The 19,926-nt window shown below is 39.8% G+C and overlaps 1 protein-coding gene across 1 annotated transcript in view; it reads right to left on the bottom strand.

Moving 5' to 3' along the window:
- Window positions 1–18,616, bottom strand: part of CCDC147 (coiled-coil domain containing 147) — a 117,558-nt gene extending 98,942 nt beyond the window's left edge. Inside the window, exons 1-7 of the mRNA XM_008576882.1 lie at window positions 18,466–18,616; window positions 12,738–13,019; window positions 10,501–10,649; window positions 7,837–7,993; window positions 6,742–6,936; window positions 4,216–4,353; window positions 2,098–2,257 (exon numbers count right to left, since the gene is read on the bottom strand). Of these exons, the coding sequence (XP_008575104.1) occupies window positions 2,098–2,257; window positions 4,216–4,353; window positions 6,742–6,936; window positions 7,837–7,993; window positions 10,501–10,649; window positions 12,738–13,019; window positions 18,466–18,474 (1,090 nt within the window). The 5' untranslated portion in view covers window positions 18,475–18,616. The remainder of the gene's footprint in view (window positions 1–2,097; window positions 2,258–4,215; window positions 4,354–6,741; window positions 6,937–7,836; window positions 7,994–10,500; window positions 10,650–12,737; window positions 13,020–18,465) is intronic.
- Window positions 18,617–19,926: the final 1,310 nt, after the last annotated feature.

The raw sequence follows: 19,926 nt of genomic DNA on the forward strand, positions 1-19,926 counted from the left end.
GTTTTTATAGAAAATATTTAGTGCATAGATTGATTTGGACAGATTTATATCTTTATCATATTGGGTTTCTCATCCAGGAACTTGGTATATCTCTCCATCTTTCAAGTCTTTCTTTATACCCCTCAATAGAATTCTGTAGCTGTTTTTATGTATATAGGTCTTGCATATATCTTGGTAACTTTATTCATGGATATTTTATTACTTTAGTTGCTATTGTGAAAGCAGGTTTTTCCATCATATATTCTAACTGATTTTTTGGTATAAAAAAAGCTACTGATATCTATATATTTATTTTATAAACTGCCTACCTATTGAACTCTCTTTTTAGTTTTGGTAGTTTTCAGTTCATTTCTTGGGTTTTGTAGTAGAAAATCCTAACATATGGAGGAACCATGGTCCCAACTATTATGCCCAATGCCACTCCATGATCAGGAGCATCAAAAGGAAGCAGTACTTAAGAAGAAATAACAATGTTGATGATACCTACAAAATAACCAGAAGAGAGAGCATGATAACTTTTGTAAACGTGATTTAAGAATGAAGAATTGGGTTCAAAGCTTAAAAGATTGAAAAAATTTTTCAAAACTTAGAACTACGGCAAGCAACAATACAGAAATTTAAATATGGGAGTGTTCTGATGGTCACTGAGCCAGTTACAAAACATGCTCTTACAGTTCCATTTTTCTTCGTATCTTTCACTGAAGATGTTCGATTGTAAATTCGAGCTAGACTGTAAATATTCTGAGGGCAGAGTCCTCCATGCATCCAATACCTGGCATAGCACTTGCACATAGTCTGCACACAATTCATAGGTGTGGATGAATGGGGAAATTGTCAAGATAAGATGCAACTGTGCCTCAATAAAAGATTTCCTATTGTCTAAGAAGAAAAAATATTTGCACTTCTCAAAGACTGAAGTGACAAATATTATGTGGATGAATGGGGAAATTGTCAAGATAAGATGCAACTGTGCCTCAATAAAAGATTATTTCCTATTGTCTAAGAAGAAAAAATATTTGCACTTCTCAAAGACTGAAGTGACAAATATTGCAAATAATCTTATCCAGAGATTTAGATTTTACCCAACTTTTAGTGAGGCAATGTATGCTTTCATGTATGTTATCTCATTCAGTGATTTACAACTCACAGCATCCTTCACGAGGTCAGTGCAACACAGGTGTTCCTGCCTCACATATTGCAGTGTGGTCAGAATTCATACCCAGATTCTCTGTGTCTAAATCTAGAGCTGTTTCTGCCACACCAAATTCAACCATATTTTTAATTATGTTCTTATTCAGAAATAGTGTGGTCAGAATTCATACCCAGATTCTCTGTGTCTGAGTCTAGAGCTGTTTCTGCCACACCAAATTCAACCATATTTTTAATTATGTTCTTATTCAGAAAATAGCAATATATCTGGATATTGACATTTAATTAACACTTACTATGTGCTAGGTGCTGTCACAAGTGCTTTATGTGTATTAGCTCAGGCCATCCCAAGCCACCATATGTGATGGAGGTGGTGATTAACCCCAGGCAGATTTGATTCCAGAGTTTGTATCCTCACTGCTTTTTCTGTACCTCCCCATGGCACTTAAATTTTTCCTCCACAGATCAGTTATAGCTGGGTAACACAGAGGTTCTTCGTATGATAAAGTACTAACAGAGAAAAGATGTTAGAAGCCATTTATTTTTGTTCCACTGATTCTGCGTGCAACATTGTTCCACATACTAATAAGAAACATTCGTTTTAATGTATTCCCTATCTTCTGTAGAAAAAGGAAATTAAAGCAAAAAGTCATGTAGACCACACACCTAAGAGTATAAATGTTATTTATTCCACTGACAAATATGGAGTGGTACTTTGGGCTGGATTTATACTGTGCCAATGTAACATGTTGAAGACACTTTTAAGGTAAGAGAGTTTAAGGTGTTCAAAATGATGTTCCTTCCATACTGGCTGTTTATCAGTCTGAGTGTTGTTTTTACTGATTGCATTTGGCATGGTTTGTACGCATGGAGCCCTGGGATGCAAAAAGACATTAGTCACCAATGAAAAGTTTATAAATTAATAAAAACAAGTGCAAAATAGTTTACCTCTCTCTAATCCCAAGATCTGATTTTTTAAGGTTTCCTTGTGCTGTTCCACTTCTGCCTTTTGATCTTCAATCTGGTGTAATTTCTTATGGATTTGTTCTCTGATTTTGTTGAGCTTCCCAATGTCATGGCGCATCTGATGGACTTCTTCCTCTTTGGCCTGTAATTAGTGAGACAGAATTAACTAGGACACTGAGTAAATAAAGGGCTAGTAACTGGATGATGGTAACTCAGAACCGATAAAAGAAAATTCTTCCCATGTCAGTATAAAGTTGTTCTACAGGATTAAATCAAAACACAATCTGTTTGGTTTTGAGAGAAATAGAAAAACTCTACTCTCTGAATAATATATGTGGCTGTATAAGCTAAAAATAAAAAGATAAAAAATCTGATATTTCTAGGTACATCTGACTGGGTTATCAAGATTTAAAAAAGGTGAGTTGTATATCACAAATATGTGAATTTTGTATGCAAATACTATATTCCACTAGCAATTTTCATGGACCTACAAAGTGATCTCTCTCAAAAGGTTATTAACATGCTATAAAATATTCAAACACCCTTTAGGACCTCCGGGGCCATAGTAGCCCGATCACATACCTGAGAGAAGGGATCCTCCTTCCTCAGCGTATGTTAGCCTCTGGGTGTACATTCAGACAGTTGGTCAGGGCAATATAAATAGGCAAGCCTACATGATGGCAAAAGGTACCGAAAACATAATCCTAGCAATGGAAAGCATCAGAATCTTGTGTACGCATTTCAAGCTTCATGGATTTTTAAATTTTAAACTAAATTTACTTTTTAAAAATTTTGACATTAGAAATGACTGAAAAAGCAGCTGGGGATTCTGCTGCAAACAAAGGTTAGCAATTATCTCTGCTCTTGACAGTGAAGACACTGAAGTTGGTTATGCATGTTATTTTTGGATTATTGCTAGAAGTCCAAATCCCATTAGGTTTGGGATCTGGTAACAGAAATAGTCCATCTTTCAAGATGCTCCGTTCATGTACTCAAAGGAGAGAATTAATGGCATAAGTATTCTTACTTTAATTTCACCTTAGGGGCTAGTATATTATTTTGACTTAGTCATTTCCACTTTGCTTCAACTTACTACATTCTCATGAATGGTTTCAAGTCATCCCATTCTGAACTGCTTTAAATGTTCCTCAGCCTCAGCCCCTAGAGGGTTCAAATTAATTGACCTTAAGGCCCCTTTCAATTCTAAGATGTTCTAATTCAGTGGTTATTAATCCAGACCCCAGAGTTAGACTTTAGAAAAATCCAGGAAACCTCTCATATTTCCAGGATGCATGCAAAACAAGATGCAAGTTCTTGTTTTGTGCATGTGTGTGCCTTCATGAGATCCTCAAAAGAGACTGTGATACAAAAAATGTTATGGTTCACTGCTCAAATCTACATATTATTCTTGATAGGCCACTCTTTTTATGCCCAGTACTTTAGCATAACTAAACTGGGGAATATGGATTTTTTCAGAAATAAAGTGATAAATATAAAGTTACTTGTTAAGCATGTAGGCATACAATATAAAACTGATATCCAAGACTAAAACTGATTTAAAACTGATATCCAAGCTAAATCTACAAGCACTCTTCAATGAGAGCAGGGAGAATAGGAAATCTATCTTGAAATATACATAGGACAGAAGAGAAAATCATAATTGCCCATTCCTGGAAGTAAATGCCAAATAGTACCTGTCCATCCCCCAGCCCTCCCATCCCACCTTCTCCATATAAGTAGTAAAATATATTCTGAATTCTCTGCCACTCACGCTTGTGGTTTCTAGTTCTGGGCAACTGGTTACTTGCAAGGCTTATTACAGAGATGAATATCTGAGCTCACTTTGGAAAGCATTTGCATAACCACATGATCAATAAGGAGGTTTGTGATTTTTACAAGAATGGAAATTATCAAAGTGTCTGTTTCCGGGCATAAAGCAATCACTGTAGGCTTGCACCTGCCTCTGCCTCTGATGTATTGAGGCACTCCGTAGAGCTAACAGATTATCCAATCAAGGGCTCCAACTGCAAAGACAAAGCTATAGTAAGTAGGTAAAGAGGATGGAAATGCTAGGGAACAGACAGGTTACTTAGTGTTTACTTTGAGTTCCAACGCCTTCTGCTGGTTTTCCTGGGATAGCTGCTCGCAAGCCAAACTGTGTTGTTCGTTCTCTTGCTGAAGTTTAGAATTTCTCATCTGAAACTGCTCGAGTTCTTTTGCAGCTCTCTCATTCAATATCTGAAAGGTGCGAAACAAGCTGGTTCATGCTTTTTAATCTGATTACGGTATCTGCATACACACACAGGAGGTCCCGCAAACCTCCTGGGAAGATAACAGCAACCACACTTTTTTGTCTTTGCAGAAATTGTTCTTTATCCCTGATAAAAGCACTAACGCACTCAAATATGATGAATGTTAAATGGCTGAGGAAAACGATGCCTTCTAATGAATAACACAGGGAGCATAATATTTTTTCTTAGAGTCTTGGGAAGTCTTGTTCACAGGTGGTGGATAAATATTTTAATGCCTGTTTGCCATTTGGCAGGCTTCGCATATGCAACAATTGCTGTAATTATTGCAAATGAGCTAGAGATTCAAACGCGTTTTATCAGCTGTGCGGCTGGGAGCTACATCTTCAGAAGCAAATCCCGAATTAACATGCCTACAACATTTTCGTGAACACAACCATTCACTAACACCAACACAGAGACAATTCCCTTTTAATCTAATGTAAGTCAAAACTATGGAACAGTAGTAGAGTGATTTATATCTGCCCAATTTCGGTGTCAGCCATATTTTCCTCTCCCCTACCTTGATTATCCTGCACAGATACAGTCTTATAAAAAGAAAGAATTATATCATGGGGGGGGTGTCATTTCTATTGGAGGAATAATGGGAAGGTGGAGGGATAGCAAATGAACTGAACGGACAAAGAGAGAGAGAAAGAGAATGGCTTAGGTACTTTCTCCCAAATATAATGACTTCCATGCATGAAAAATTAAGCATGGAAAGAAGAACCCATCCAATTCCCCATCAATAGGGACTAATTAAAATTTAATTGGCTATGCTAAAAATGAAACTGTTTTACATGAGTCCTAAATATTGCTAAATGCAGCAGTATAGTTTTATCCTGATGTCTAAAAGCCTCTCAAATTTCATGCTCAAAGTCTCGTGGTTTTCTCCTGAAGACTGCACATTGTGTATTACCTATGTGACTTCAGCCTTTTTATAAAGTTAATAAAGCAACTGACAAAGAAATGTGTTCTAATACCTTTACTTTTTAAGTAGGAAAGTGCTGTATGGCTTGAGAATTCTTTGGCAACAAACTTCCTGAGAGAAAACATTTTTAAGAAAAGACTTTTCAATTATATGAATTGCTTCTTTAAGAGATGAGAAAAGAGGGCTGGCTGGTTAGCTCAGTTTGTTAGAGCATGGCACTGTAACACCAAGGTCTAAGGGTTCAGTTCCCTGTGCAGGCCAGCCACCAAAAAAAAAAAAATGAGAAAAGACAGACTAGAATTATTAATATTTGTGTTACCTTAAGCTGCTTTAATGGAGAAAACATTTTTTAAAAAACAGTACCATATTAAAAAGGCATAAAGACTGAACATAATTTCTTAAATTTACACTTAAAAGTAAACCTATTAAAAATAAAGCACGTTATGCTCACACAATGAGATACTGTATAGCAATGACAGTGAGTGGTCTACTGAGCTCTGTCTGATACCACTTTGCAATGATGTTAATATTCTCTATCTGCACTAATAAGGTATCTACTAGCCACATGTGGCTCCTGAGCACTTGAAATGATGCTCCTGCAACTGAGAAACTGAATTTTAAATTCATTTAATTTTAATGAACTTAAATTTAAATAGCTACATGTGGCTAGTGGCTGCCATATTGGACATCACAGATCTATAACCACATGGCAACAGAATGAATGAATCTCACAAACAGAATATAACAGAAGTTAGACGCAAAAGAGTACGTCCTATAATATTTCATATCTGTAAAGTATGAAAATCGGTAAAACTAATCTCTGCTTAGAATTCAGAATAAAGGAGGCCTTTTGTGGGGAAAATGACTGGGAGAGGGCACGGGGGTTCTGGGGTACTGGCAATGTTGTTTCTTAGGATGGGTACAGGTGACCAAGATGTGTTCAAGCTGTGAAAATTCATCAAACTGCACACTTGCCTATGTGTATGTTACACATCAATGAAAGGTCAAAAAGAAATTAACCTGTTGGAGCCAGTGAGGGAAAAAAAGGAGGGCATAACTGTACTGGCAATGTTGTTTCTTAGGATGGGTACAGGTGACCAAGATGTGTTCAAGCTGTGAAAATTCATCAAATTGCACACTTGCCTATGTGTATGTTACACATCAGTGAAAGGTCAAAAAGAAATTAACCTGTTGGAGCCAGTGAGGGAAAAAAAGGAGGGCATAACTACCTCGTAAGAGCTGTCCAAAGACCGAATTGCAGGGCCAAGTGATGCCAGCACTGGTAGTAAAGGGAGTTTGCTGTTTTCCAAGAAAATTGCAAATGCTGCAACAGGCCATGCACAAAGGCACCCTTCTTGGTTTCTCTCGGCTTTGCCAGCACCGCGGTACAGTCCGCACCCGGCTCACCTTCTGTTCCTTCAGCTGCTGCTCCAGCTTCTGAAGCTCCTCCTTGCTCTTCTGCATGTACTGCTGCAGGCCTTTAATTTCTGCCTGCCTGGTGTCCATATCCACCTGAATCTGCCTAAGCTCTTTCTCTAGCTTTTCCTTCTTCCGAGACTCCCGCGAAGCTTCGTTCTGACGTTGCTGGATTTCTTGTTGGAACTATGGGGCATAGAAAGGACAGGAAAGAATGAGATGACCCCTCACCGTGGAAAGGTCTCAACCAGCCATGACTCCCACTCTCAGTTCTGCCATGTTCAGGGCAGTCGTTATGCAGTAGCTTTTGCCCTAAAGGACAGCCAGCCTTGAGTCCAATGTTCAAACTTTTCAAGAATATTCCGTATTGTTTTAGGAGGCCTTGACACCAAATATTCACCTTGCTGGTGGGCAACAAACTCACAAAAAATGGTGTAAAATCAACTAAATATGGAAGCCTAGAGTTCTAGGGACAGTAAACATGGAAAGAACTCGTCCAGTTCTCCATCAGCAGGGACTAAATCAAATATAGCCAGCTACCCTATATACTGAAATTATGTTTTACACAATCATGAATATTGCTAAGCAAAGCACTATAGTTTTATCCTGATGTCCAAATTGTATGAAAAGCCCTTTTCTTATCGTATGCTCAGAGAAGTCTCAGGTTTTTCTCTTGGAGACTGTACATTGTATATTATCTATTTGACTTCTGGCTTCTATAAAAGTGTTCAGAAGGATTCAGCCAGATGGCTTTCTTATAACGGAGAAGGGCCAAAGGAACTAATTCCACCATCTCCAGATGCTGGGGCCCCTGGTCTTCACAGGGGACACCTTCTTGAGCCAAAAGTCCCTGTCTTGGTGGCTTCTCAGACAGAACGAGGAGAAAGAATGACTCAAGTCATTCAATGACTCAACTGCTCTCGAAAGAACAAACCAGAGAAACAAGCAGAACAGAGGATGCTTCACTTAGGCACGAGGGGGTAAATTTCAGAGAGGAATGAGAAAGAAAGGGAGACTGGGGAAGGACGAGGCATCCTCTGGAAAGAAATACTGCTGCTCCATCTGGCCCTCCGTGGCAGCGCGGACCTGACTTTTGGTCTGCTCGGCTTCCTCTCTCAATCGCTCTGTTTCTTGCTGCTGCTGAGTGGTCTGAGCTAAGGACTCTCGTAATTTCACCACTTCTGACAAGAGCTGGTCTCGCTCCTTTGTCACTTCTTCTTTGTACTTCAGTAAATCTCGGATGCTAAAAAGGAAGAACACAGGAGTCAGACTAAATGGCCATCTGCTCAGGGGTCCTTCGTAGTATTCTCTGAGCTCATTTTCATGAGAAAGACTTCAGGTCACGATTAACACTACTCGGGCACTACAGAAAGATCATTATGCCCTGACATGGGAGCTGTTTGTGAGGTACTAGCGGAAAAGAAGTGCCAATAATAATATACATAGTATGATCTATTTTTTTATTTTTAAGAGAATACAGAGTCTACTCTGTGTGAATTTGTGTGCATATGTGTTTTATAGGCATTTTTATAGAAGCCCAAAAGACAGATACCAATCAGGTAACTGATTATCTCTGAGAAATTTAAAGTGGGAAAGTTGGGGGTGGAAGGATGATAGTTTCCCCACCTCTGTATTATTTGAATTTGTTACAATAAAACTATATTGCTATTGTCAACTCTTGTAATTAATCCTAAGGAGATGTCAATTTAGGAAATTATTTGTTTAATATATCCATTGGAGGGCTATGATCACAGCTCTGAAGTCTAAAATGAAGCAATAAATGCAAGCAAATAATATGCATTGCCAGTTTTCCATCCATTTACTCAAAGAGATTAGTTTCTCCCAAAGGGATATAGCCTAGATAAAATGTTCCCAAGAACAAAATTTGGAATATCATTCATGATGCCAGTTTTTGGAGGGTATGTAATAATATTCATTGATTTGAATTGTAAACCAGTTACCTCCACATTTCAAAAGCCCTTCCATGTGATTTGGCATGACTTCCTGCAGAATGAGCGCTTTGTGAGAGGAAGCTCTGTATCTGATTCGACCTCAGCAGCTGAATGAATGTAGAGCAAGGCAGCTCTCAGAGCTGAGGAAGCAGAGAAGAATTTGCACTGCACACTCCTGCAGCTGACAGTCATCAAACGACTTCTCAAAACACAGTAATTTGACAAAGTTTATTTACCAACACCTTTGATGTAACATAAATGTTTAAAAAGAAACCTTCATACCTGCACTCAAACTCCTGTCCGGAAACAAGATCTCAAATTCTAAGGTTACTATGTAGAGAGCCAGCTGCACCTGAGCACACTGTTGAAAATAAAATTCTGGGCTGAATATTTTTTCAGTTTTCCTTACCCTCTTCCAGTTCCCATTAATAACTTCTACCTGATTCAGTTCCCTCTCACTGCTTCTCAGCAGTTGCTCTGAATATGCCTGACTTCTTTAGTAAGAAGACTATCATTACAGGGATCACATCTTCTGTTTGTTTTTCATATTCCCTCCCCCAACACCTGTAATTTAGAACTACCTGTCAACATTGGATCAATGCATGGAGAAAGGAGAAGAAACCGAGAGAGCAAAATTAGATTTCATAAAGGATGCCCAAGAAAGTGGATGCCTATTCCTGATTCATTAATTGATGCAATGTTTTGCATGCCCCACATAGTGCTAGACTCTTGGAAGGGATCTAAAGGTGTCTTCCTTCAGGGAGTTCTCAGCCTAATGGGTAGAGAAACACATCAACAAATAATTTCAATACAATGCTATCAGTGCCATACTGGAGGTAGATGTTGGATCCCATGGAGACAGAGAACACAGTGACTCTGCCTGGTCATTGGGGTCTGAGAGTGGAGAGGAGGCTGGAGCAGAGATGTTGATTGTGATGAAGTTAAGAAGGTGTTTGACATGGGACTTAAAGGGCAAATAGGAGTTTACTGTGTGCAGAATGGAAGAGGCATTTGGAGCATAGAAAGCAGCAGGTGCAAAGGCATGGAGGCATAACCACATGGTGTGGCTGGACACCGGGCTAGAGAGGTGACCAGGGCAGGTGTGTGTAGGGCTCTGAATGTCATGCTCAAGAGTCTGGGTTTTATCCTTTGGGTATGGTAGCTACTGGAAGAGTTTATCCTGGGACAGGTGCATCTGTGCTTCTGAAGTGTAAATCTGGCAGCAATGACGGAATAAAGAGGAAGATGTCTTCCTGCAAGCAAGGACACCAGTTAGGGACTATTGCCAACTCCAGCAGAGAATAGGGGCATGAACCAAGGCAGCAGCACTGGTGACAGGAAGGAGGAGAGGTGATTCTTAAAAGGCCGAATAAACAAGACAAAGCTCTACAAGATGAAGGAATGACGTGGGGGAAGAGCACTCTGTTTTCTGGCTTAGCACCTGAGAGTGGGGTGAGATGGGAGGAGCCGGGACTCTGGGAAGAAAGGCAACTGGTTTTATTCTACACAAGCTTGAGAAAAATAAACCCAAAATCTTTACTTATTTTGAAACTACAGTACTGATTCTTATAGAGCCAAACGATTAATATAACCACAAATTAGAAGTTTGTAGGTGTAGAGAAAGAGAATTAAAGAGAAAAAATAGCAGTAGACAGAAAACAATCTCTGGGAATCCATCAAGGGAGAGTCTTGTCTCATGGAGAACATTCAAGAACATACTGGCAAGCCCAGGCTGTCTGCTGAAGAAGGAAGCCTCTGCAAAACAAGTTCAACCTGCATCAAGAAGACCGTGACCTACTTGCTGTCCTGGTCCATTGACAGTCCAGACCCTTGCTCAACTAGTTTGGTCAGGTTCACTATTTCCTCTTTCAGGGCAAGAATCGTCTCCTTTGCCTTCTGCTCCTTATCATAGGCTGAGTCCACCATCTTCCAGGCCTTTTCAATTTCCTACATGGGCCATAGGACAACAGTGAGAAAAACCAAACTTAGTTCTAGATGCATGATAAACTAGCAAATAGAATAACATCGTGACTGCAATGTAGTAGTAATCTATGGGGAAAGAATATTATATATTATACATTATTCATTATACATTATGCATAAGTTTGTATTGACTTGCTGAATTGTTCAACATGAGCTAGTCAGTAGGGAACAGCACACTAAAGAAGGTGACTGGCAAAGGGTATTTTTTTCCTGTGTGAGTGAGTGTGGCGTCCAGGCTCACATATTGCAAAGACTGCTCTCACTAGGGGGATTATTTCTGATAAAGATGTTGAGATAGGTTTACACAATTAAAAATGAAAGCTTAGGTGCTTTCCAAGTCTAGATATTTGAAAAAAATGATAATAAACTCTACCATATAAGGAATGATCAGAAATCCAAGTCCTAAAGTGGTAGATCGAATTGAACCTCTTGATAGATTTAAAATAAAAAATATATTTTGGCCTCAGGTCCCAAGTGAGCTTCTGGATGACAATGTGAACTTTAGAACAATGGATAGTGACGGTGTCCTTCACTGCTACCTAACTGTGCACAACAGCCTTCATTTTCAGAAACCCAAGGCCAGGCCTTCTCATCAAACAGTTATAGGGGAAAAACAAAACCCACAGCAGGGAATGAAAACAATGGCTCATGCAGCTTTGGCTTTTTTACTGCTATGAAATGAAACATGGAATATTAACATAAATACCTAAAAGAGAATTACAGCCATTAGAGTAAAGGAGCAAAGCACAGGAAATACCGCAACAATCTTGAGTTTGATCCCGCAACTTAACTCTTTCAAAATTTTATCAAATGTAATGTGGGTCCTTCATACAGATAAGAACCTATAAGCTTTAGGTGAAAACATTCCACTTTTATGTTGACAAGAAATAAAATGGGTGGAAGAGAGTATTTGGTTTAATAAATTCAGGCTCACTCTTTCATTAGACAGAGAGATTACTCTTGGATAATCACAGCACATAAATTATTGATTCAAAACAAAATGTCAGTTTGTGGAATATGTTCTTATGTAGCAACCATATGCACTATTTTTGGCAAAACAAACGAAGAATATTTAAATAAAAATATAATTACACAAAGTTTTATCCAAATCAACTTTGCCTAGTTAGATATTTATCAAGTTATGACTTCCACTTCCAGTTTTTAAATTTAGAATGAAAAGTGTTTTTTCCCATCATAAAATGAAGTAAAGCCTTCTCATGTTGGTTTTTCAGTAAGGAGAAGAAGAAAATGACAGTAGAGAAAAAATGATAATAAAAAAAGAGTAGTTTTCTAAGAAAAGAGATAAACTACATTTTGTACTGGCCTTGGAAATTAATTTGAACTGAGTGACATCTAATTGCATAATATCAAGGGAAATATCTAAAAAGTTTATGATTTATTTCTCATAACTAGGTTTTAACTATAAAATAAAATAATGTCTCAACCTCTTATCACCTTAAGATCAACCAGAAACATTTATGTTTTATCTTCAGAATAATGCAACACACTTAAGGAAGAAAAAATAAAACAAAGCCACACTGCCTCAGTGTCCCCCAGACAGAATCCCTGTTCTCCTATTACAAGGAATTGGGAAGATCAAGAGGGAAGCAAAGGGGTGCTAGGAAGAAAGGTCATGAAATTACCATCTGGGAATTCTCCAGATAGTCTCTCCTAAGACAGTATGAAAAGTAGGAATATAAAAATATCTTTCACATGCTATCATCATGAGATATTTAATTAACTATTCATCTTGCATCAAACAAGACATATTGAGATTCCTAATATTGCATTTACTTATCTCTAAGTCTTTTTGCTAACCCACTATTACCCAGAAACCAAGCCAATAAGGTTCTCCATTATTTTCTGCACAGTGAAATTCACCCAAACTAATCATTTTCTTTGGAAATGAACATTATTCCCTAGGCTTAATGAATACATAAATCATGTCAATTTTTACCTAATCACTGGTTTACCGCCAGCCTAGAGCTGCCAATATAATGAAAGAATGATGTTTTAAGTTCAGGCTTATCCTCTTTCTACAAGATCACTAACCTTCTTCAGGGATGCGATGGTGGTCTGGTCATCCTGAGAGAGCTTCAGGGCAGTGGCTACCTTCACAGAATTAACCACAATCTCTGCATTTAGCTCTCTGCACTTGGCCATTAGACGCTTTTCATTATCATAAGATTTTTTCATGATGGCGTGAAGCTTTTCATATTCAAGTCTAAATTTTTCCAGACTTTTGTCTCCTGAGAGTTCAGCGAGAACCTCCTGAAAATCTCTTTCAATTTCTTCAAATGCAGTTTCTTCCAATACTGGTTTTTCACTCTTTTCCTGAATAAAAGAGCAGGAATAGAAATAGTCATTGCAACTTTTACAACATTAGTATCAAGGAATTACGTACTGTTATTATCCCTGAATGAAAGCCCCTCATACAAGCAAAATAAATTAAGACTATATGGTGGGAAGGATTCTTGTTCATCTCCTGCTGCATTTATATTGCGTGTGTGTGTGTGTGTTTGTGTGTGTGTACGAGGATACTTCAAAAAGTTCAGGTGAGGATTTGTATTATCATTTAATTCTATTTTTTCATGAACTTTTTGAAGTGCCCTTGTGTATATGTATATACATACACCCATATACCTACACATTATATATACACACAAAAATTATATATATATCTTATATATATGTGCATTACGATATATATGCAGAATATATGTGCATTTGAATAGTATTTCCCTACCACATAATGTTGCTAAGGATTAGATTAAATGGAATCATTGATGTTAAACACTTAGCCAAGTGTCTGGCAAACAGTAGGCACTCAGTGAATTTTGATAACTGTTATGATTATTCCAAACCCTGGTCTTTTCTCATTGGGTCCTACTTCTTACTGCCCTCTAGGACTGCAGAAGGGAGCCATGGTACGTTGAGGTCAGACATAGGGAGATCTTGGCATAGATATCATGAAATCATACATACAGTGAAACCCACCTGAAATATGAAATACTCTCCTAAAAGATCATTTTTATCCCTTAAAAAAAATTAGGCTAGGTCATCCGCACCAGTCCACTAAAATGCCCCCTGTGCGACAATATTCATGTGTCTTTTCCACATTTGCCTTCCATGATTAGCTGGGCAAGATAATATTTAAAAATGCAAACCCAAACATATAGATGTAGTTCAAGCAAGTCTGACTATGACTTAGATGAGAACCCAGAAGTTAGTTATATCAGAATTTTTATTTTCCTACTGCTGTGGCTTGAATTGTGTCCCCCAAAAAAGGTATATTGAAGTCCTAACCCCAGTACCTGTGAATGTGACCTTATTTGGTAATAGAGTCATTGCATATATAATTAGTTAAAATGAGGTCATACTGGAGTAAGGTGGGCCCTAATTCAATATGGCTGGTGTCCTTATAAAAAGGAAACATCTGGAGACAGATAGACACACAGACAGGGAAAATGTGAAGATGGAGGCAGAGACTGGACTGATGCAGCTATAAGCCAAGGAAAGCTAAGGATTGTCGGCCATTACCAGAAGCTAGGAAGAGGCAAGAAAGGATTATATTCAGAGTCCAAGTGGAAGCATGACCTTGCTAAGGCCTTGATTTTGGATTTCCAGCCTCCCGACCATGAGACAATACATTTCTGCTGTTTTTAAGCCACCAAGTTTATAGTATTTTGTTATGGCTTCTCTAGCAAACGAATACACCTATTTTTTGTTAGGTACGGTACAATAATAAAAAAGAATGGGTATGATTAATGTATATATTTATTCATTCAGCAAATATTATTGAACACCTGCTATATGTAAGTTTTGTGATGGAGCCTGCAAGAGATACCAGATATAGGGAATAAAATCCCTGCCCACAGGGAATTTTAATTTACTAGCTGTTGGGTTATATAAGCAGATAATGGAAGTATAGAATTTGGTCCCTGCCATAAAATAAATTCAAAGTTCTGTAAGAATCCTGCTGTGGGTTGAATGTTTGTCCCCTCCAAAACTCATTTTGAAACTTAATCTCCAATGTGGCAGTATTGAGAAGTGGGGCCTTTAAGAGGTGGTGGGGTCATGAGGGCTCTGCCCTCATGAATAGATTAATCCATTCATGGATTAATGCATTAATAGGTTGATGAATTAGTGGGTTATAATGGGAGTGGACTGGTGGCTTTGTAAGAAGAGGAAGAGAGACCCGGGCAAGCACTTTCAGCCTCCTCACCATGTGATGCCCTGTGCTGCCTTGGGATTCTGCAGAGTCCCCACCCACCGACAAGAAGGCCCTGGCCAGGTGCGGCCCACCTGATATTGGACTTCCCAGCCTCCGGGAAGCAGGACTGTGAGAAATAAATTCCTTTTCTTTATAACGTACCCAGTTTCAGGTATTCTGTTATAAGCAACAGAAAACAAACTAAAATGAACCCATAGGAAAGAGAATTATTCTCAGCAGCAGGAACAAAGCAGATTTCATAGAGGAAGTGGCATTCAAGCAGGCCCAGAAGGAAGAGTGAAATTTACACAGGTGGATATAGAGGAAAAGGGCACATCCCTTCTCTGCCGTTTTTGATGTGAGGTGGTAGCTGGGGAGACAAGGGGAGGATGGGGGGAAATGGGAGATGTTGGCCAAAGGATATTTAATTACAATTAGATAGGAGAAATAAATTTCAAGAGAGCTATTGTACAGCAATATAGTTAATTATATATTGTATTCTTGAAAAATATAAAGAGAGTGAATAAGTGCTCTCACCACAAAAATGAAAACTATGTGAGGTAATGCATTTGTTAATTAGCTAGATTTACCCATTCTACAATGTATACATACTTCAAAACATCATGTTGTACATGATGAAAACATACAATATTATCAGTCAATGTAAAAAAATTGTTTTATGGGCCATTTTTTAACTTATTTTATTCTGCATTGACATTACCCAATAGAAATTTTTTAATAATTCTGTTAGGGTCGTCATATATCAATCATTAGTCTTATTTACTACTTGATTAAATTTGGCCTCTAATAGACCATGCACAATCTTAAAAAAAAATTGTTTAATAAATAAGTAAATAAAAAAGGCATTCCAGGCAAATGGCAAAGCGTGAGCAAAAGCTCAGAGCCAATCAAGTATTCAAGTTGTCTAAAGTTTAAGAGTATGACAGGGACAAGGAAGGAGAAGATCGGCGAAGGAGTCAGACTCTGGAGGCATTAAACAGCATTCTAGGTAATATGGGTTGCATTATTCTGTAGACCACAGGGAACCACTCAAGACTCTCAAGCTAACGACCAGTAAGGTTTGCAAGGCCTTATTTATATTTGCACCATTATGATTTGATAGTCTACGCTAAAAAGAGGTATCAACACTCTACTGCTAATCAAAGAAACTAAGACAATCTCTAATCCCAAAAATAAAGTAAAATTCCAATTCACTCTGAAGATGTTAAGTAGTGTAGTTTACCTTCTGTTTTGACAACTCTGTCTTGCCCAAAATGGAGAAAGTCTACATATTTTTTGTTTTCAAAAACATTGTACTACTAATTAAATCTCTAAAGATGGTATGCAAGCAAAACAGTCTTTGGAGATTAAAATAGCTGTAGAGTCATGAGCATATCTGTAACATTCTGTATAACAACTTTAGTACTAATTTTAAACCCAAGAGAGGTTTTCTTCCTGACTAAAAGAAGATTATTGCAAAGACCACAATGAAGCAATTTCACGAAGGAGGAAAAAATATTAAGGAAATATGGTGTTGCTGCTGCTCTGTGCTTCCCCCTTGTTGATGCTAAACATGAGCACAGACAAAAAATTTATCACGACAATGTTCTTGGTTCCATCCCTGTAGGTGGTATTAATGTCAACACTTGATCACCAGCCTAATCATTTGTTTGCAGACCAGTTTTCCCTGTGCACCTGGCACTTAGCACAGGAGTGGAAAGATATCAAAGAAAAGTTTTAAAGAAACATTTTATGAACAAAAGAGATTTGTTCATATTGTCATTAAAAAGTCTACTACCATTAAAAGCAAAGCAAAAGTAATCTCTTAGCAATAAGTAGGCGGTATGTACATTGTTATAGCATATCCCGGTATCTATTTCGGAAGCACAGTATCAACATGGACTGATCAGAAAGAAAGTTTAGCACTCCTTCATTTGTCACCTATTCATAGAGTGTTTGCTATGTGTCAGGCACTGTTTTAGGTGCTGGTAATACTGATTAGTAGGGAGAAGAAAAAAGAAAAGAAAAGAACACTGCAGTATAAGATGAAGCCAGGGTGGAAATAGAGAAGTGTGAAAGCAAAGGCAAGGGGGGAAGTTAGCTGAGGTCAAGTGAGAAGAAAAAAAGAAGAAAGGAAAAAATGAGAGATAATGAAAGGAAAAGGAGACTGGGAAATAAGTAATACATAACATTGGTATCTAGGGCTTATGTATGGGAAATGAGGAAGAATGAAATAAACCAAGATGACTAGTGAGGGAGAAAATAAAGAAACAATCAAAAGCAATAATGGAAAAAATAAAGAACTAGAAAGACAAAGGGAGGAAATGGGAAGAAAAAAGATACGAATGAGTATAGGTAATGGGGAGAAGTGAAGCCTCCCCTGCAGCGTGGATGTCAGGGAGAGATGAGAGTGATAGAGCCCAGGCAGTGAGGAGGATGGAGGCTGTAAAAGGGATTTATGACAAGGAAAGGAGGGAGTTGTTGACCACAGGAGGATGGAGATTATAAAGGAAGACTGGAGATGAAGGAGATGGAATGATAAGGGATGTAAAATGATGCAGAGGAGACAGGGAAGCAACTGGAATAAACTGGAATAGGGGTGGGGCCATGATGGTGCTGAGAGAAGCTGTACCCAGGGCTGGCTTCAGGGCGTGAGACCTAATCAGTTGCACAGGGTCCCTTACTCAGAAGGCCTCCTCCACAGGGCTCTGCTGTCCCATCTTAAGATTCTTAATAATTTTTGAACAAGAGGCTTTTTGTTTTTATTTTGCACCGGTCCTTGCAACTCATGTAGCTGGTCCTGGCTGGGACTGACCAAGGGATGGGTGAGGTGGGGGAGGGCTCTGATAGGGGATGAAGGATTTGGGTAGGGCCATGGTGTATGAGGACTGTGAATGGCAAATGATGACAAGAACCTGAGGCCATTGAGGTTATAAATGAGGGGGGCTAATGGACAGGCAAGGGGTCATAGAAGGGTTGAAAAGACGACCCTTCAGTGGAGAGGCTGAAGATGGGATGTTACTATAATATGGGGAGTGAACGGAGGCTACAACATATTGACACAGGTCAATGACAACAGGGCAGCGTTGATGTGCTGGAGGGCCTTAATGAAGAGGTGTGACAGCAGGTGATCAGATGATAGGGAGGCAGGCTGTGACAAGTGGACAAGGGGTGACAGTGGGTATTTATGAAGCCTTCTTCCAGGTTTCCCCAGTCAGGTGAGACATCTTCAGTATATCAGTGTGTGCCTCTCTTGTGGCATCAGCTCACGGCTCAGACTCTGGGGATGGGTGCGTGTCATGTATGGTTTCGGAAACTCATGAATTTACTAGCGTGCTTGGCACAGCTCCAGCGTGGTAGTGGGGGTGAGGGGCGTCCCCCCAACTGAAGGAAGAAAAGGAGGTAATGGGGCCAGAGACAACGGAGAAAGGCGGGGGGAGCGGGGTGCAGGTAGGGATAGGATGTTGATGGGGGATCATCAGACTCAGCGGATGTGACAGCGGATGAGTGATAGCAGGAGAGGGACGATGGGGTTAGAGGCGACAGAGAGGGACGCTAACTCCTGACCTCGGCCATCCTGACGCTCTCTGGGGGCGGCCTCAGGGGCTGCTGTGGAGATCGCAGAAATTGGGCCGGAGTCTGGGGAAGGGGCTATGCACGCCCCGCAAAGTCTAAAATGGCGACACGTTCTTTCTGTCGCCCGCCCCGGGCGGAAACCTGGTGCTCGGCGCGTCCTCCCGTCTCCTGGCAACCGCCACGCCCTCTAGGGGCAAGAGCGGGCGTTCGAAGGGGGAGGAGCCTCCGAGGCAGGCAACCGGCGGTACTCCCCAGGAAATATGCAAATGTTCCTGAATGGGCGGGACCAAGGCAATGAGGGGGCGGTGCCTCTCGGAGCCTGGGAAAGCAGAGGGCAATGGGAAGAGGGTGGGGGACACCGGGGAGCCAGACATGGAGCCAAGGACTGATGTTTAGCAGGAAAGGCGGACCAGAGGGTTCCGCAGGAGGGAGGGGCCGGACCGGCTGCTACCTTCTGCAGTCTGTGACAGCGAGAGGTAATCGCAGTTCCAGCCAGTTCAACCCTTATAAAGCCGCTTCTGTGCGCAAGACAAGGAGGGGAAACTGAGGTAGAAAAGCACAGACTCTGCCTCCAAAAGGTTTAGCGATGAGAAAAATAGCTTGAGGCATCCTGGAAAAAATCTCTCTTCCTTCTGGGGCTGCTCTCCCAAGACCGGCCTTCTTTCCCCTCTCTCCTCCTCTCCTCCTCCACCCTTTGGGACTTCAGGTACAGAGAGTTGAAGTAATTAAACTCCTTGATTCACGCAATGTGCAAGACTCCTCTCGGGTTTTATATGGTTTTTCCCCTTTGTCCCCAACCTTACTCCCAACCTCTTTCCCGGCCCATAGCGTGCTACCGTGCTCGGATGTGTATTTTTGAAAAATGTATAGCATTTTTATTAGTGTATTGTTTTAAAAAATTGATAATGGTATTGGGCTTTAAAGATTATCTTAGTTTCTACTTTTTTCATAGGGGATGCATGGTGCCACCATATTTGGTTATGCAACTGTGCCCTGCTAAAAAACATCCAGCCAAGGGGCCAATGGGAGCTGAAAAACAGCCTCTACTCTCTTTCCCATGCCATGTGCCCTGCTGGAGAAAGATGTGTCCTTTTATTTCTCCGCAAAGGTTCTGTTTCCTAGCCTAGTCATGAACCTAGAAGGTTGTGACTATCCCGAGAGTGTGCCTTTTTCAAATTCATCTGCCCAGAAGTGAACACTGTTTTCCAACGGCACAAAAAGCCTAGGGGAACCCCTGGTACTTAACTTCAAGTACTGTTGGATTGTGTACCAGAATTACTGCCCTACACTCCACTCCAGTGTGCTATGCAAGGGTTTCTGTCCCACATTCCCATCTCTCACAGCAAGTGGTAATTTATTTATTCATAAACATTCTTATAGTGTTTATTAAGTGCCAGAGACTATTCTAAGTGCTTTACAAATACTGACTCATCTAATTAGCCAATTTTCTAA

This window comes from Galeopterus variegatus, unplaced genomic scaffold (assembly GCF_000696425.1).
Source record: "Galeopterus variegatus unplaced genomic scaffold, G_variegatus-3.0.2 Scaffold1418, whole genome shotgun sequence".
In the NCBI taxonomy this organism is placed as follows: Eukaryota; Metazoa; Chordata; class Mammalia; order Dermoptera; family Cynocephalidae; genus Galeopterus; species Galeopterus variegatus.